General features: G+C 43.7%; 1 protein-coding gene across 1 annotated transcript in view; it reads right to left on the bottom strand.

Annotated features, from left to right (window-relative positions):
* MB21D2 (Mab-21 domain containing 2) overlaps nt 1-1,149 on the bottom strand; it is a 58,508-nt gene extending 57,359 nt beyond the window's left edge. The window contains exon 1 of the mRNA XM_048314701.1: nt 756-1,149. Within this exon, the coding sequence (XP_048170658.1) occupies nt 756-966 (211 nt within the window). The 5' untranslated portion in view covers nt 967-1,149. The remainder of the gene's footprint in view (nt 1-755) is intronic.
* Nucleotides 1,150-18,529: the final 17,380 nt, after the last annotated feature.

Below are 18,529 nucleotides of genomic sequence, written 5' to 3'. Positions count from 1 at the left end.
AAACTTGGATGACTGATTTCAAGGTCTAATCTGCATGTTAAAGAGCATCCTTTTGTATCCTGAAGGCTCTTATTCATCTGAGTGATTTCTTAGTTACTTCAAGGTAAATATTTATCAGAAACTGACTACCTGGAGAATCAGAGCTGTTAGGCGTTTTACTATTACTCTTAAGAAACCTTAGTCATGCCAGAGCCCAGGTGATTTCCGCAAGGGCCAACACATGCTTCACCCTGGTTTAAGGATCCCTGCCCGCGATTCAAACTTTCACGCAGATGAGGACTCCCCCGCCACAATCTGACTTGCTCCACTCGCTGCGAGTTTTGCAACATAAGCAAGGCAGTTCGGGAAATGCTCCTGTACAAGCATCCGCCGGTCTAATAACCAAAATAAGGGGTCAAAAAAAAAAAAAAAAAAAAAGGCACTGTTTCCTACGCCTCGACACTTGGGAGAAACAATAAAGGGTCGGGCTCGCCTCGCCTGCAGCTCTGGTAGCTCGGCGTCTTTCTTGAGCACCGGTTAGCTCTGCGACCCAGCCTTTCCTCTGTGCTTATAAATACATCGCTGCCAAAGGCTAGCTGGATAGGACAAGAAAAAAAATAGTGTCCTGGGGGTGAGAGCCGCCCTGCGACCGGGGACCCCCCCAGCCCGGCGCGCCCGCGGCGCGGGGAAAGGGTCCGCTGGTGCCGCACCGCCGGGAGCCCTGCCCGGGGGTCCCCGGCCGGCATCGCCCCCGCCCCGCACGGTCCCTGCCCTACCCAGCATGGAGAAGATGAAGTCCTTCGCCGTGTGGATCTCCAGGGCTCGCTGGTCGTCGTACTCCCTCTGATCGTGCTTGGTGAATTCCTGGATGAGTTTATTTAATTCCTCCACCCTGGCTCCCGATCGGAAATCCAGCTCCGGCAAGGGAGGCTTGCTGGTGGTGCCGGCGGACCCTGCCTTGCTGGCGAGAGGCGCCGCCATCTTCATGAAGAAAAAAAAAAAAAAAAAAAAAAAAAAAAAAAAAAAAAAAAAAAAGGAAAGAAAGGAAAGAAAGGGAGAGAGGGAAAAAAGAAAAAAAAGGAGGGGTTTGCACTGTTGCAATGGAAGAATGCGAGCGGCGGCGCAGCGGCAAGCCCGGGCGCGGGGCTGGCCGCCGGCGCGGAGCGCGGAGCGGCGCCGGCCGCCGCGATCAACAAGCGGCCGCGCGGGCTCAGCCCCCGCCCGCGCCGCGCCCGCGGCACCGCGGAGCCGCCCGCCCGCTGCCGCGCCGGGGGGGGAGCGCAGCGCAGCGCAGCGGGGCCTGTCCGCCCCGGGCCGGGGCGGCGGGGGGGTTGCTCCGCTGCCGGCGTCACGGCGGGCGGGTGCTGAGCCTGCAGCCAGACCGCTGGCTCGGGATAAAATCCTTTTTTTTCTTCTTCTTCTTTTTTTAAATTTGAATTTAATTTTAAACTTCAGCAAAATCCTTGTCCTGCAAGTGGATTAATAACTGGCTGGGAACTCTGCTCCTGCCACATGTTCCCAAGGCATTCTGTGTTTATTCCTTTTTAGCTTCTTACGGTATCTGGAAGATTGCTTTATATATACGTATATGCGTATATATATAAGAAGTGATTTTATCGTATATCTTAGGAGAAATGACCAAGATAAAGTACAGTTACTGCTGCGCTTGACACCAACACTACCTCGAAGCTCCTGGGAGCTACATAGACAAAGGGTAGGAGGGAAATGGGATCTCGGAAGACTTGCCTGAGGTCAAATAGCCTGTGGCAAGGAGCCCAGACCTCTGATCTTCATCCATTTCTCTCATCGACAAGACTACACCCTTTTCTTCTGTATGTATTTTTAATGCCTCCTAACTTTTCAACCTGCAGTGGTTTTCTCCCTTCAGCCCGATCTTCTGTGCCTTGACCCACCATTGAATATATACAGCACGATCCATTACATACCTTAGTGTATCCACTGGAAGAGCTGCCCAGGGAGCGTACAAATATATTGTGTTTGCTTTCCATAGGGCATTTAGATGCTATGGCACTGATGCAAACTGCTTGGATATGTGTTATCCTCTCAAGATTCTTGGCAGGAAACAAAGCTTTCAGCTCAGTCTCAGACTACGGTAAGATGTGTCTACCAAAATCGGGCATGAGCATTCAGAGAAATAATTGGAAGATGAAACTACGCTCAGTGTGAAGAAGTTGCAGGCCGGTGTGAAGAGGTTACAGGTCGGTTTGCCTGATACTTTGTAAATACGGATGCCAGTCTTTAAACCTGAGCTTAGGGATGTTGCTTAGTTCCTCTGAACCATTATCTTGATCAGAAATGGAAGTTCAGAACAAGGGTAGGTTTGGACCCTGTAACAGAAACCGCAGACCATTCGAAGCAGAACGCTTGATGCCTCTGGCTTTGTTCTGTAGCCACTTATACAGTTTCGAGGGCACTGATATGCTCATTATCTAAGAAATTATGTCCCAGAGGTAAAGGCAGGAGGGCGTGTGTGTGTGTGTGTGTGCGTGTGTGTGTGCACATGCCCTCTGCTGGGTACTCAGGCGCTGTTGTGTTGAGACACTGCTCACAGCCGACTGACACACATCGACTTCATTCACCATCGGAGCCTTGGTGATCATCTGCCTTGTCACATGAACCTCTGACTAGCACCTTGACTGACTTTGACCAAGCACCTCTCCTTTTCTCCGTCCCCAGCAAAGCCTACAGAAAAACAAAAACCCAATTAACTGACAGCACTAGCACAATGCAGGATCTGACTTGCAGAAGAGCAATTAGCAGTGTGCAGTGTTGGTGGCCTGCCCTGGGGGATTAGTTCTGCTAGCCCGGCTCAGCCCATGCCCTCGCATGCTAGGCTGCTGTGGTCACTGCCTGTCTGAGCACTCGGGACCTCTTTCCTCCTGCCCCTCCCAGGGTTTGAGGGCCCTGGTGCTCTTTCCCTGCAGTGTGTGTGGCTGGGGTGACAATCTCATACAGGCGGACAGCTCCCTCTTGTGATAATGCTGCTCCCACAGAAGTCACAGTAGCTCCAGAACCCCAACCCACTTCAAGACCTTCTGTGTTGCCCTGTCCATCTCTGAACACCTCTAAGTCCCCTGTGTGCCTGTCATAACCATTTTTAGCTGTGTCAGTATCCTTGTTTCCCTTTCACGTGGTGCAAGCCGCCAGCAACTCTGCTGTATGCATCACTGGCACGGCTTAGGCAAAGCAGACCAATCGTTTTATAGCAGTTACAGTTTTCATCCCCAGTCCTCTTGCCTCATCTTTTTCAAGCTGATGATCTCCACAAGCTTCATGGACTGGGTAGCTTTCTTTCCTAACCATATCTTATTTGCTTCAGCATATTTCAATACTGGAACTGCCAGTCATTTCTTTATGAGCATTTTGTCTCAGATTCTCTCTTTCAGTGGAAGGACCTCCAAACAGTCCCATCAACTCTCCACCCACATCAACCACAGACTTACATTATCATTTTCCTCCCTCTTCATTTAACAGGTTTAAATCCCATTCAGTGACAACTTCATAGCTAGCTTTCGTTGCCTGAATTCACTAAGCACCTATTGACAACATGAAGTACTTCAGATACAGCTAATGCCAGAAGCAATGGCCATTTCAGTTTGTCTTTTTTAATGGCACCTCTGCTTGAAGTTATAGTGACCTTCATATTTAGGGAAATTTTCCATTAGATCAGGGTGGTAACTTGTCCATGCTTCTTGCTCATCTGAATTTGTTTTATTCCTGGTACTATTCAGAAACTGCTCAAATCCAAAAATGTGCTTCATTCAGTGTCTGAGCTCAAACCAAGACTGTTCACCAAGAGCAGCATCAAGTAAGCAGTTTTAATTTTCTTCAGGAGTGTCTGACAGGTACTGCACCTCTCTACCTCACCTCAATGCTAAGAGAAATTTTGCTTCATGAAGAGAAGTTGTACTTGTAAAATATCCTTTTTACTACCTTCTCTAGAAACCTTTGAATGGGCTTGGGTTTCCTCAATGGCAAGTAGGATCTGCCTCACCATCATGTGCTTGTTAATACCCTTGAAACTGCATCAGCTTGCAATTTTACCTCATCACATCAGTGTAATTTAAGATCTCTGAATAAATACACAGTTAATTCAAGTCTTACGTAAATCAAGCACTGGGGATTACTTGAGCAAATAAATGAGAATGAGATTGCAAATAGTGTTGGCCCGGAGTTTTCTACCAAATCTTTTTTCTTTTTGAAATTGAACTCTTGTGGAAAAAATGCAGCATCCCCAAAGCGCCTTTTGTGAGGATTATTTGGGGCCTGGAAGGAACCCATGGCCTCTGCTGTGCTGGCCCCAAGACTTGCCAGTGAGGACATTCACCTTATTTGGGATAGGGATTGAAAACCTGGATTACTAAACTGTTTCTCACCTGCACTAGAATCTGTGCTCTCCCTCTCACATTCACCCTTGCTTTCTTCCATGTGTTCTCTCTTTCCTTCAAACAGCCTTCCTCTTTTCCTCCTTCAAATCAGACTTTCTCTTCCTTTTCTCTTGCAGGACAGATACACTCCTTTCTTTTCAGTGCTATTTCCAACATTCAGAAATAGAACATACCACAGAGAAATGATGTGAAAGAGAAGAAATAACTGTTCTCACTTCTGTAGCATGACCTGGGACCTCAAAAAGCTTTTCACACTTGAATAGGCTGTCTCAAAAAACTGCTGGATAGCAAGTGAGTATTAATACTATCATCCTGAGACTGGCAAAACAGTACTGCAGTAGCTATGAAGAACAATTGGCCCAGGATACCAAGGGAGAAAGACCAGGCAACTCATGGCCTGATGCTCAGTGCATTTCATTTAGATGCTGTAAACTGGTAGAGGGAATTAATTGGAACAGGATCCAGAAGTAAGATGGAGCCTGAGATACATCATCTTAGAATATTTCACTGCAGTTGGTAATTAGAGCATGATACAAAATGAGCTAAATTCATCCCTCATTTCATGGAAATTGTACCCAGTTTTTTGATTTTAAAAGTAGACTTCAGAAAGATCTCCCTTTTCTGTACTTAGCACTGCAGCAGCTGTAGCTCAAAACTTCATGTGGCATGGGACTTCACCAGCAGGAAAATTGCTGACTGGAAGTGCTCTATTTTCTCCATCTGAATGGCTGCAATTTCTTCTTCGTATTATTGCGGTACCTTCTAAGCTGTTCAAGGGTCCTTTGTGCCTTGTGTTGCAGAAACCTGGTCCTGGCCTATAGAACAGGCTGTCTGTGCAGATAAGAATGACAGAGCAGGGAAATGAGCTGCTCACATAGAGGGAGTCGCTCAGTGGCAGACCAAGGATCCTGCTGTGCCATCCTCCTCCCTCTCCTTCACTGGCTTTGCACTCAACTGTGCTCTTCCCATAGCTGAATCATGGCCAAGATTTCTCCCTCTTCTTCTGCCTGTACACTTTCTCTGTGGGGCCTCAGTTCCCAGATCTGCACCAGTCCAGTAGGAAGGAGCCCAGAGAAGCACCAAACCAAGTTTCACGTTAATCAGGACCTCACTTTCATTTGGCTGGTGATATCCTAGTGTACTTCAGGTGCTTCACTGCTCTTCAGATCTTTCCCTCCACTAGCAGTCCCTAGTCTGGTTCTGGAGCAAGGCATTTTGGGACTCCTGGACAGAATTGCCGTGATGTCACCAAAGCTCTCTTTGCACTTTTTTGTATCAGGTCTTCCCCTCCTTCTGATGCCAGAAACTGCCTGTATTTCACACACCCCAAAAATATCTTCAAAACAGCACTTACAGGTAGCAGTCTTCAGGCTCCAGAAGGCTGGGATCTACAAAGGCTGGATTTAGTGCAGGCTCAGGGCACACGGAGTCTTTCAGATGAAGTCTGGACTCATGAGGTCTCCCTGGCTCTGCCAGTCAAGTTACATGCTTCAAAGGGCAAGACTTGGAGGAACTGCAGTCACAGAGCCCCATCACAGCACTCCCAGACTCTGGAGATCTGGAACTGGTAAAGCATTGGGCTCCTGCTCTGTATCCAGGATTCCCTCTTGATTTCTGCCACTTGTAGTGTAAAACCAGCTCAATTCTGGCCCATGGACTCCATTAATATCACCACCTGAAGCTGTCTCCACATGGGACATGTGTGGTCACAACTATTACATTTGCCAGCCAAACCAGCATGGATTATACTCAATTGTGTCCCTCTCCAAACACCTAGTGTCCCCCAGATGTCTCCCAGAGACCATGACAAGCTCTGCTCCCTCCTTATTCCCCCTCCAGGCACCACAGACTTTGTGTCCGTAGCTAAAAATCTGTGTGATTTACAGCCACAATCTCAATATGCAAAGGATTATGTCAGACCAATAGCATGCAGCACACACCACAATCTTCAGACAGTTTTAAAAAGGTATGTGTTGCTTCCTTGACAGACTTAAACTTTTTTTCCAGATTAAAAAAAAGAAAAAGCCTTCCCCTGTGAAGAGTTGTGATCTGCACCCTGTCAGTAGAACACAGCATTGAGCCTTCCACGTGGCAGCAGGGGTGTGCTCATTAAAATTTTTTGAAAAATAACATTGCATCTGTCATAGCCAGCCTCAAATTACCCATACTCAGGATGCTTAAAACATTGTCTAAAAGAAGAGCAGATGCTTTTAAATAAGGTTCTAAGAAGCAGACTCCTGATTCTCAACCAGCTTCAGGCAACAACTATTGAAAGTCCCCAGGTGGATCATTTACTATTTTTGCCTCAGTGTCTTTTTTTGGTCTTTTTTTGGTGAAAATATACTGGTGATCTGTTTATCTTATTATTGTAATGTGTCATTAGATTGTATCCAGACACCTCTGAAGTTGATCTGATAAACTTCACACTCTCTAAATGGCCTGGCTCCGAGCCTCTGTAAGCAATGTTTGGATAGATTGCTGCTGCTCATTTCCTGTATTTATGTTAATTTTCTGTCATTAGTTTTATTTTTAAATTGGGATTTTCTCAAGCAGTAAAATTTGGATTCATATCTGAGCAGTGTTGAGCATTGCAGTGCTGCACTAGAGCTAATGCTTTGGTACAGGGATATGGCCAGAACATTAAACCCCTCATCCATGGGCAAATTCTTCCTACATGGAGAGGATACAGATCTGGTGTTTGGGTTTGGTTCCATATGTAATAAATAAATTTTGGTGGGGCAGTTTGGGGAACACAAACAGCATGACATGCTGCCTTACACATCTATATGCATTATATACAGCTTGTCTACTCATTGCTGTTGTTCATTTGCAGCTAATTTCTTGTATTACAATAATATCAAAAGCCACAAATTATAATCAGGGCCCTATTGTACTGGAAAACAGATATAAACATAATGAAGAAGTGGTCATTAGCACTTCTGTTTCAATTCCTTGTATGCTCAGAGACCTCACTCAGAGACTCTCTTCCCATCCAGGAGCTTAGAAACATTACCAGTGGGTCTGTGCCTGCAGTGATGTTCAGACCTAGAAGACCCAATTACACCATTTCTCTTGAGCCACCCTCTGCTCACAAGGTGACTACCCGCAACAGTTTAACTCTCACATCATATTCTGCAGCTCTTGAGCAGATTTCAACACGGCACTTTACATGCAAACTCAGTAAAATAGCAACTGTGATTTAGACATACCTGCTACCTCTTTGGAGCCTCATAATGTACCAGTTGCAGCATCATTTCTTACTTAAAATCCCACATTGAATTCACAGGTGACTCAGTTCTCCAGGCCATTGTGTAGTGGTCACAGCTGTAAAATGGCTGTAGCTGTAAAAGATGGATATTTTTCCAAGTTTGAAAACAAGAAATACTCCAACACCCAGGCTCTTTTCTGTGGAGAACACACTTCTTACTAGTTGTCATAAAGGTGTGGGAAAATGGAGGTTTGCAGGAAATGCTACAATTCCCTGTGGCAGCATCCACACAAAGAGCAAACAGTCCCTTGGTCACGTGTTGAAAGCGAATAGTCCCTTTCTTCTGCTTTTCCCCACATTCCGCTTCCTGTTAGAATACCCCAATCTGTAAATGATTGTCAAACCACACTGACTTATATATCAATTTCCTTTTCATTAGCATGAAGATCTAAGAGATTTCTTTGTGCCTTTATATAAAAATACATTAACATAAAATGAAATCCAGGAGGCCTGAGCTCTGTACTGTATTTAACTGCCCTATTTTACTAAAAACCTCTCTGCATCTGGCCAATGCTGACAGATTTTTAAGAGCTCGTTTTTTGTATTGCTGAGAAGCAGCTTTCAGCACAGCTTTGGCTGGTGCATGGGTTCATATCTGAGAAAGGGAAAATCTGAGATGGATAAACAAAAAGCAGGAACAATCTATAATAACAAAAAACATCTCCTGTAATTCTTGTGACAGCCTGAAAATATGTCAGATAAAACATTTTAGAGATCTATAATAATGAGTAGGAGTTTGTGTCCTGAACACAGGACTTGCCTGTCTGCCAAGACAGACAATTGCAAAGGAAAAATAATGAAAAAATGGGAGGGGAGGAAGGAAAGTTACAGAAAAACAAGGTAATTGTGCTTTTCACAAAAGATATTAGTGAGCCAGGACTTGGTCAGAACTGCAACACACATGAATGGTTTTTCTAGCTTTAGTTCAACTTACAAATCTAATAACTAAAATAATTTGTTTTTTACTTCCAGTACTGAGTATGCTTTTTTTTCTGCTGTCTGGAATGGTTTGTATTTACTCTTAATTGTTTTGTTTTAGCAGCTGGCATATGAATATCTGCAATATAAATGAGTCCCTGGGAAATGAAAAGCACCTTTTAGTCTGAGATTATCAAATACCTTTTGTCATGTGGACTTTCAATGCATGGGTATGCAATGTTGGGATACCTGACACAGGTATGCAATGTTGGGATACCTTTGTAACATTTTCCTAATTTAATTTTTCTCAAAAAAACCCCTCAAGCATCCTTCAGTGCTAGAATCCCTCTGTGACTCCTGTGTGAAATCTTGGCATGTTGTCACCTGGAAAGTCACATAAAGCCACTGTGTTTCCTCTTCTATCCTCACCTCTTTTGCAGAAACATGCAAATCCTGAAGTTGCTGCTGACATCTGTCTTCCATTTTCCCTGCTGGGTACTTTCAAGAGGTGACTGAGGATAGATGCCTAGACTTTCTGTGACTTCTGCAAACACTTGTGTCTGGAAGCCTTAGCTGTACTGCTGAAACCCAGGGCAACTCTGGCAGCACACACTGGAGTCAGGCACCGTTCAGCGTGTTCTCCATCAGGTGGTGAAATAACACATCTGTTGAACAGCACACAACTACACTCAGCAAGGTCTTTTCCTTCAAGGTTGTATAAGAAGAGAGCAAAAGCTTTTAGCATAAACCAAAAAAAGAACACAAATACCCATCAGAAATGGAAAACTCCCAAAGCAGATATAGTGTAACCCTTACTCCTTATTGCTGACCGAGGGGTTGGAAAAGGAGCTTGGTATCACCCCTAAATACACAAAGCACCTGACAGTGCCCCACCACACTGCAACTGCAAGCATTCCTCGGAGGCTTAAGCATGTTGACAGTGAGACCAGATCTGTGTAGCAAACCACTGCACAACTAAGACCCAGTTATCCCTAGGTGACACTACTGATGTCTGTGAGGTGGAAGTGAGGGTGCAGAGCAGGGTTCAGGTAGTCTTTTTCTGTCGGTGCAACAAATACTAGGGGAGGAAGAAACAGGCTATCTCACAGTACAGCACAGTCTGCTCAGGAGGGAGCTGTGATTTCAGCTGAAAGAACTGGCTGCTGCTCAGCTGAAGGAAGTAAACAAGGAATTGATCAGTATATTACACATGCAATCATGGGTTCTTGCATGCCAACTCCCAGGGTATGATCAAATTCCACTATCAACTTACCATGTTAGTTTATGGAGCTGTAATCCAAAGTAAAGCTCTTCACAGCTCCCTAAAGCTGCAGAGTTTAGGTGGGAACAAGGGTCTGCCAGCAGTAACTCCATGCAGGATGAAAACCTTAGGTTTTTTCTGCCTTTCTTGGCTATGTGATGCATTTTCACAGGGTTATGAAGATGGTCTCCTCATGCTGTCCTTTTCCCAGAAGCCAGACCACTGGTCTGTGCTGTCTATTTTTGCTTTTCTTACTTTAATCAGTGTGCATTATAAACAAAGGTGTACAGCATAATAGAATCCCCTGGATATATTTGTAAATAAAAGGCTTTAAAAAACCTTTTATAGGGAAGCCCTATAGACATTAATAGATAGTGAACACTTTTCTAGAGGCATTGTTATTCCACTAGTCTATACAATTCAATAACAAATTATATTCCTGCTATCAAATCCCAAAGGATGATTCAGAAAACCATTGGAAAGGATCTAATTCTCTGTAATTTTCTGCAGTAATTAAGATAAAAGCCTTTCAGGGTCTCCTCTATTACAATGCATGGGATTTTTCCACAGGAAAACAAGTGATCAGTTTAAATTCCCCCTGGTTACTTAAGCAAAGTAAAGCTGGTAAATACTGAAGGTTTATTAAGATAAAATTTCCTTTCATTTCCATGGGAAATTCACTTAATTTCAGGAGACAATGAGGGCTAAGGATTAGGCTCCCTGTATTTTATAACAGGACATCAAACTCCATCTTCTGCTAGAGACAAAGAGTTTCAGTGATTTTGCCACATCTTCCCTTTGGGCTGGCAGGGAATGTGTGCTCTGTGGAGGCTTTGCACACAGCAGCAGGTGCCATTCCATTAACACCAGGAGACTGAGTGCAACAGTGAACTCGGGGCTTTGAGAGCCATGGCACATCTGGGGAGCTGCAGAGTGCTAATTGAAATACCACTAATGTTTTCCCCATCATGTGCTTGGAAAGCTATCTGAGGACAGAGACGGTGTTTCTGGGATGTAGTACTGAGTTCTTGTGAAACCCATGTATTTTTTTAGCCCTTGTCTCCACATTTGCTGCCCCAGGAGAGGCACTAATGACCTCTGCAGGGAACTCAATGAAGAGCCTTAGGAAGAGGTCACACATACGAGAGAAGAATGAGACATAAAAGCCATGGTGACATATGGAAGAGCTTAAAGGCAAATATCACTCCTATGCCATGCTTTGTTGGAGCTCCCTTTGTGAGGCTGTGACCTATACTTTGAACTACATAAAGCTGAGGTCAGACCTCTGTGAAATCCTGACCTTGATGCCAACAAGAAGAGCCTTTTCACTGATTTTTCTGTGTTTCTGGTGTGAGAGATCTGTCCGTAGCCCTGTCGTAAGTCTGCTCCAGGTAGTGCCCTCTCTTCCCATCCTAATGGCTTTTCCTCCAGCCTCCTCCACTCCACCCTTCTCCTCCACCACTCTTTGAGGCTAACAGCGGACTGCCCACAGTATAATGACAGCAGTAATAGCTTCTACAGTGTGGCATTTCTCATTCCCAGATCTCTTCAGGGCCAAGTGCTTTAATATCACTGACCTTTTACATGTGGCTTATAGCTAGCTCTTCCTTGGAGAGACCAGAGCCAAATCTGGGTACAGAATATAGCACTTTGGATTTAGTTGTCTTCACTAAGTCTTGTACCTGTATCTTTCCCTATCTCGTTGCCTGTCTCCCAGACACAGTGTGAAAGGAAGCTATTCCAGTTTCCAGGAGCAATGGCAGGACCCTACTGATAATACAGAAAGGTCATTAGGGGCTAGTAGGGCTCTGAGAAATCATCCCTTACCTTAGCAAAGACTGAAAGCCTGCAGAAAAATGGCTTATCAAAGATGTTCATCACCTCTGCTTCCCAGGGGGCGTTTGGAGGTGTTGGATATACTCATCAGTTACAAGACTTCCTGCTGGAATTGCTGCATCAATTAGCCACATGAAAATTGTCATCCTGCTCTCTCCACTTCAAACAGATCTTTCCTTTCAGTATGTGGTGCCCTCTTCATCTTTATCCCAGAGTTATTTATTTCATCTGGTGGCACTTTGCAAAATCTCCTGGCCTTGATAGTTATTTTGCCTCCATGTACCAAAGTGTGAGTTTGATTACATCACTGTCCCAACCACTCTAAATCCCAGCCACGTATCAGTAAACTTAAAGTAAGTCACAATGAGTTCAGAAACAAATGACTTACAAAAATAAATCTTCACTCCAACACATCAGTGCCAGTACTGTACCAGCAAGTAAACCATAAATCTTCAGAGCACCACTACAGAATGTCACTGTACTACTCCAGAGACCAGAGGACAGAGAGTACTTTCTGAATTAGCTGATTCTGCTTTTGATAAATGTAATGGCTTTTGCTTGATATTTTATAAAATTATGTAATTCATGAATGGTACGTCATTTGACACTGTGAGAGTGGGGAAAAGGGATGGAAGGGGTTTTCATTTCCTCCAGACTAAGTGGTTCTCTGACCTTAAGCAAGCCCCTACACTGTGGGTGCCTGGTCCCCCGCTTGCCAAGCAGGAACATTTGAGATGAAGCTGAGTTGAGAGTCACTAACCTTCACTCATAGTGTCCCTCAACAGTCTGCCTACCTTTTGAGTTCTTGTGGAAATCCTTTGGAGAATCTCGATGTGGCTTTTGACCACAGTGGACTTAAGGGTACTCTGAACCTCCCTGCTAAACTGGAGGATTCAGACCATCAGAAAATTCACTGTGGCCAAAACCCACCACTAGTAATTTCTCCTGTACATTAACTTTTATTAGGAGTTTGCACAAGGCTACAAAGTTCTCATTTCACAATGAATATTTTTCCATGTTCAGAGTGACAGAAGTCAGTATATTTTTTTCCAGAGTTTCCAGGGGACTTGTTTTATCTAGCTGTACAGATAGCCATTCAGCTGTAGCCAAACCATCATAAATCATTTCCTGCTATTTTTACAGACAGGTATTTTGTTCCTATGTGACAGTGAGTCCCCACCTTTTCAAAAGCCTTCTGCCCATAAGTGATGTTTGCCTTAGTGTATAGTGGAAGCATACAAGAGCTCCCACAGTACTTTTTGTTGATATTTTTGCTGCACACAAGTCTTTTAGAAGCCCCTTTACATGAATGAATTTTATACAAACAAAATAGTTTCAAGATTCTGAGCTGAAAAGCACTGTGTAAGTGCCTAGGGTTATTTTCAATTAACAATATCTAATTCCAAGCACACCATGAATCACATTTTTCTTCTCTCTTTAGAGCCAACATGTTAATCCTTTGAAACAAAAATGGCTGCATTTTAATGAGAGTTTAAAAGGGTGAAAGTTCTGCTCTAGTACACTGAGCATAATAGAATATTTTTGCGATGTATATCTTCCAACCACTCACTTTAATTTTCATAATAATATCTGGAGAGAAGCCTGTTTTATCTCTGGGCTCTCCTCATTCACTCGACTGAGCTTTCAGTGTGTGTAACATGGTTAATTTGAAGTTGATATTTACTTTTCCTTATGGGCACTAGGTTACAGTAACACCAAAAAGATTTAGAGTGTTTTCCTCTCCAGGTTGACTTGTACAACATATCTCAGAGAAGTATTAATTTTAATTGTGTTTTTACACTCTATTTGCTGGCACTAGGACATAAGAATTCCTTGTTGGATTAAGTCCTGAGCTGAAGGTGTGGGCTATTAGCACGCAAAAGCCTTCCAGTGTCTGGCACAGATCCTATGTGGGTCTGCTGTGCGTTGGCTCATGTCCTTCAGTGATGTCTCAAGTCATATGATGTAGTTTGGAGAAGAAAGGATAACCTTGTCCACCTGTGAAGCACTATAAAGCAGCAGGCAAGGCTACCAGCAAGGGTAGGAGAGAAGTTGCAAGTTAAGAAGGAAATTTCCTATCCTGTTCATGCAAGGCCAATACCTTGTCCACAACTCCTCTCTAGTGTGATTTTGTGGCTTTCATAACATGGTTCTCTGTTGCTTTAGCCCATATTCAAGCCAGGAGTGTGGGGTGAAAATGAGGTGTCTAAAAATACCTCTATGTGCCCTTTTTTCCCCTTTGTGTTCTGCTCTAGAGCTGAGAAGTCCAGGTAGGTGTTTATGTTGCCGATGGGGAGGGGTGGAAGTGCCCATGCAGAAGGTATTCCCAAAGACTTATTTCTTATCCTGAGAGCTCTGAACTGAAGTAGGTGAAGCAGGTGGATGACACCAGACTTTGGCTGTGAGCCCAGTGTGATAGCAGTCCACTGCAGAGGTTTGTGTTTTCCACTGATGTATAGACAGCTACAATCTGACTTCAAACAGCATCTTGAGCTGGGCAAAACTGGCTTCTTCATTTTATGGGAAAAGGGAGATTTAAGGAAGCCTGTATAATATTACTTCAAGGCTTGAGGAAAAAGCCTACCTTTAGGCAGAAAATCCAACTGAATGAATCAGGCATCTCCCGAGTTCCTTTGATTACTCTGATCAGGGCATGTAAACAACATGCTGCTAGAGGAGAAGAAAATAAAGACATTAAGTAGGAAGAAGAAAGGCTCTAACAGCTGCTCAGGAAGGAGTAAAATAGACACATAAAACCAGCAAAATGTTATGGGTAAAACTGCAACAAATCATCTTTTCAGCCAACCCAGCCCAGGTACTGAGTTGTCACCCACTGCATTGTAACAGACAAGCAGAGGTGGGCAGATCCATAATGCAGAGTTGTTATGGAACTGGATAGACAGCTGGCTGACCATGTTTTGGCTGCAATGCACAGTGGCTGGTGTCTCTACCTATTCATGCTCTCTGCAGGTAATTTAGCTCCTGACTCCTCAAGCTATCCTGTTTCACCTTTCTCAGTTCTGTTCAGTTACTATCAATGAACTGTGACTTTTTAGTTTGCTTTAAGTATATTTACTCAACTTTCAGCAGGAAAGGTGTAATAGAAGCTGAGCCTGCAGCATCCTAGGAACCTGACACCGTACACTGTGTACTAAAGTCAAAAGGTTGGTCAGCCAGTCAGTCAGCTTCTGTCCATCTCTGTAACACCAGCACATTTTACTGTAAAATTTGGGTAGCTGTCACCAGTTCTCCTCATATAGCCCCTACAATGAAAATGTCACAGGTAAGTTAAATTTCGTTTTCTTGCTGGCAGATTTTTCTAAATACATCAGTTTGCCTTTTCTAACCAGCGTACAATGTGTTGGGGCATTCCATGCAGTGTGGCTTCCTCAAGCAGATCTGTGAGCCTGCAAGATGAAAGAAGTTTTAAAGTTGTTTATCTGCCTACTTGAGGGTCCTCCATCCCAGAAAGGAACACAGTCAGCAACTATGCACTCTCCAGTGAAAGCAGAGGGTGAAAAGAGGCCCCCAAACTTAAAATACAATTTTGTGTGTGCAAATCCTGGCAGATGCAAAAATTTTTACCTGCCTAGTTACAGAAATTAAGGGTGGGATGAACTGTAGCTATAATGGTGAAGTAGACAATGACAACACAAGAGCACTTGCCAATCTTATTCATACCCATGAGCCATCAGATATTCTGTAGTTATATGTGATGCATGAGCAAGAGGTAAGTGGACACATCCTCCATTAACTGTCTGCTTAATTTTTTTCGTCTATTTTGGATTACAGATGAATTTACAGCCTCTTGTATTACAAATGAAACCATAAAATCACATCCCTTCTTCCACTAGATTTACAGATGGGTAATTTGTACAGATGGGCAAATGTACAGATTTACAGTTCTCTCCTGGACTGATTCATGGCAGTATCTCTCTGCTTCACTGCCGGGTCAGTACCTCCTGCAATTTCCTTTCTCTGCCACATCCACTTACCCTGGCTGCAATCTCTCCGGATGTGACTGATGTCACTTGTGTCCAAATCAGCTTAGGACAGGAGAGAAACAGTAGACAGAAAAGGACAATGCTACCAGTGTTAGTATGGTGGCTGGATTCTCATGGCTCATTCAGACAAAAGCAAAAGAAAATTAATTTGCTAATGAAAATTAATGCTATAGGCATAACAGTGAGCTTGCAACACCTGATCCTGTTATCACTGAGGGATTTCAGATGCAATTTTCACTGAGTTCAATAAAATTTCCCTGGTTTATAGCAAGGAAGATCAGTCCTTACATTCAGCATGCTGTTTAAAATATACATGAGAGTTCTCCTTTCCATTGTGGCAGAACAAAAGCCATTCTCACAGCTCTAGCTGGAGAGGCTTTGGGGCAAAATGCATGTCAGCATGTTACCTCAACTGACTGATTTCTTTGCTGCACAGATGAACAAACTAGGAGTCATCAACTTCAGCACATGACAGGAATCAGAGCACCTGTCCCCTTGCACTCTGTGCTCTGCATGAAATGAAAGAAAAAAGCAAGTAGATCAGTGGTTGTGAAGCAGAGCAGCTAAGTGAGCACTGAAACAGCCTTGCAACACGCCTGGCCTGGCCTGGCCTGACCTGACCACTCCCTCTTGACCCAGATTTACACCTCTGCCAATTCCCGTAATGAGCATGAGTTCAGTGCTTCTGCTCTCTCCTAACCAACATCTTCTCTAACAGCAGAGACAGCTCGCTCTTAATAATCAGGCAGGAGGTTTTATTACTTTGATGGAGTGAAAGAGAAACTGGAAGGAAGACGAGACTCCAGAGCATCACTTCCAGACTGTGTTTCAGTGTATCCAAGTGTTTGACAACCATACTGGTTCCTGCACTTCACCAGTACTGCTGCTCATTCCCATTCACTTGCTGCAATGAACTCCCTTGGTTGTAGAAGGGTCTGAGACTTTGCTTACCAGGCCAGTAGTGAATACAGAGTTGCATTCTTTAGCCATTTTCTTCTTCTAAAAGCCAGATCAGCTCCCTTTTCTTGTTCTTAACATGGGCCTCAGAAACATTTGCACTGATATAATTAAGAGGTTATGTGGGGTGAGATGTAGGCTATGAGTATTCCCTTGATCACTGACTTTGCCACATCCTCAGAACATAAAACCCTGCCCCATAGTGAGATCTCGTAGGGTAAAATTCACCTGTAGACAGAAGCCTAACACAAGAGCAACATGCAGTTTTAGAAGTCTGATTTGTTCTTAAATATTGCTCATGTCAGACACATTTAATGCTAGTTCACAAGAGCTGGTTATGAATTCAAACTTTACTGTGTCAGATGCTGTGCCAAAAAAATAAGAAAAAAAAAAGTAGGATCTCTGCCTCAGAGAGCTCTCACACAGGCATGAGTCTGTGAAGAAACACAGAAACAAGACCATATATTGGCCAACATGACAGATGGAGAGTTCTGCACCCACATTCACCCAGCATCACATTCCTGGTGTTGCAGGAAAGGAGACTTTCAAAAAAGTGAAAATCACAGGTTTATTTTATTTTTCTCCTTCCATGTGGAAGGCCTATAGAAATATCAGTTTTGTATCATCTCTCCAGGCTCACTGGCATGGTTTTAGTGATCTTCAACATTTCTGAACATTTGGCTGTGATACTCAAGGCATCAGGGACATGCTAGAAATTGTCCTGCAGCCTCACCATGTTTGAGTCTGATTACCCTTGACCAAGCTGGGTAGCTTTGCAGACATTTTTCTCATCTCTTCTCAATGACACGTACAGAAAAGTACAGAAACAGAGCCAGGCTTTGTCCACAGACAGTGAAAACACACACGTACACACAGACTGAAAGCCCTAGGAAATTTTCCAGAGTCACAAAAGGCCGGTATTCACCTTGCCGTATTTCTGTCATGAAATGCTTCACTTGTATTGTAGAGCAGAAATAAGTGTTGAGATTATGGGCACTAATTATGTGTTTATTCACAGATCTGTAACCCATAAATAAATTACAATATTTCCTTATACTACAGACAACAAACCTCATAACCAAACTTCTGTTCCTGGTGCAAACAAATTTGGACTGACAGTTTCCTGCTCCAAACCAAATGTGTATTTTGACATCTTGGAAACATGGCTGCAGTGTCACTAATGTCAGTTAGCTAAAGCTCTCAGAAAGCTCTGGTGCTTCAGCCAGATGCCAGAAGGAGGGTTTAGAAGACTAACTCTAAGCAGAGGCACTTGAAAAAGTTTCCTGTCAAAGTTAACACACATGGTGTTTAGGAAGATCCACCAGTACATTTTGGAGCTGATCCAACACCCACTGAAGACCTCAAGGTAAATTCATTTATTGGCTGCACTCTGCCATGGATGGATTCTCATGATAAAGAGACCAGGAAGAAGTAACAGAGTGTTATGATTGATAAAGCATAACAGAAGGGGATACACAGGACCTTGAACAATGGAGCAGACATTTCCTTCAGCTTTGTGACCAAGCATTTTCACAGGACTCTTTCCCTGCTCTGGGTCTTTGCCCTTACTATGGTAGTGATGTAGTGTGAAACCTCAGGGCTTGCTGGTCAGTGAAATTTTGAAAGGCAGCCTGCAATACAGTAAGTTGCAGAGTGAAAATGGAAAAGCCATTCTTGATTCGCTCAAGGAGGAAGTGCTAGTAACCCAAAAGCAGAATGTTTCCTTCTGAGCAACCCTGAACCTTATTATGAAACCAAATCAAAAGAAGTTGACACTTGGGTACATACTTAAATCACCTGAATTTTGAGAGGTGCAGCTCCCATGGATAGCCAAAGATTAATGGATTTGAGAAGGTAAATGTCAGCTCATTTTGGGTGAGCAGAATTGCCTAGAATC

Source organism: Corvus hawaiiensis, chromosome 10 (assembly GCF_020740725.1).
Source record: "Corvus hawaiiensis isolate bCorHaw1 chromosome 10, bCorHaw1.pri.cur, whole genome shotgun sequence".
NCBI classification, from domain to species: domain Eukaryota; kingdom Metazoa; phylum Chordata; class Aves; order Passeriformes; family Corvidae; genus Corvus; species Corvus hawaiiensis.
Note: the sequence above shows the minus strand (reverse complement) of the source record. Positions and strands in the feature narration are given on the sequence as shown.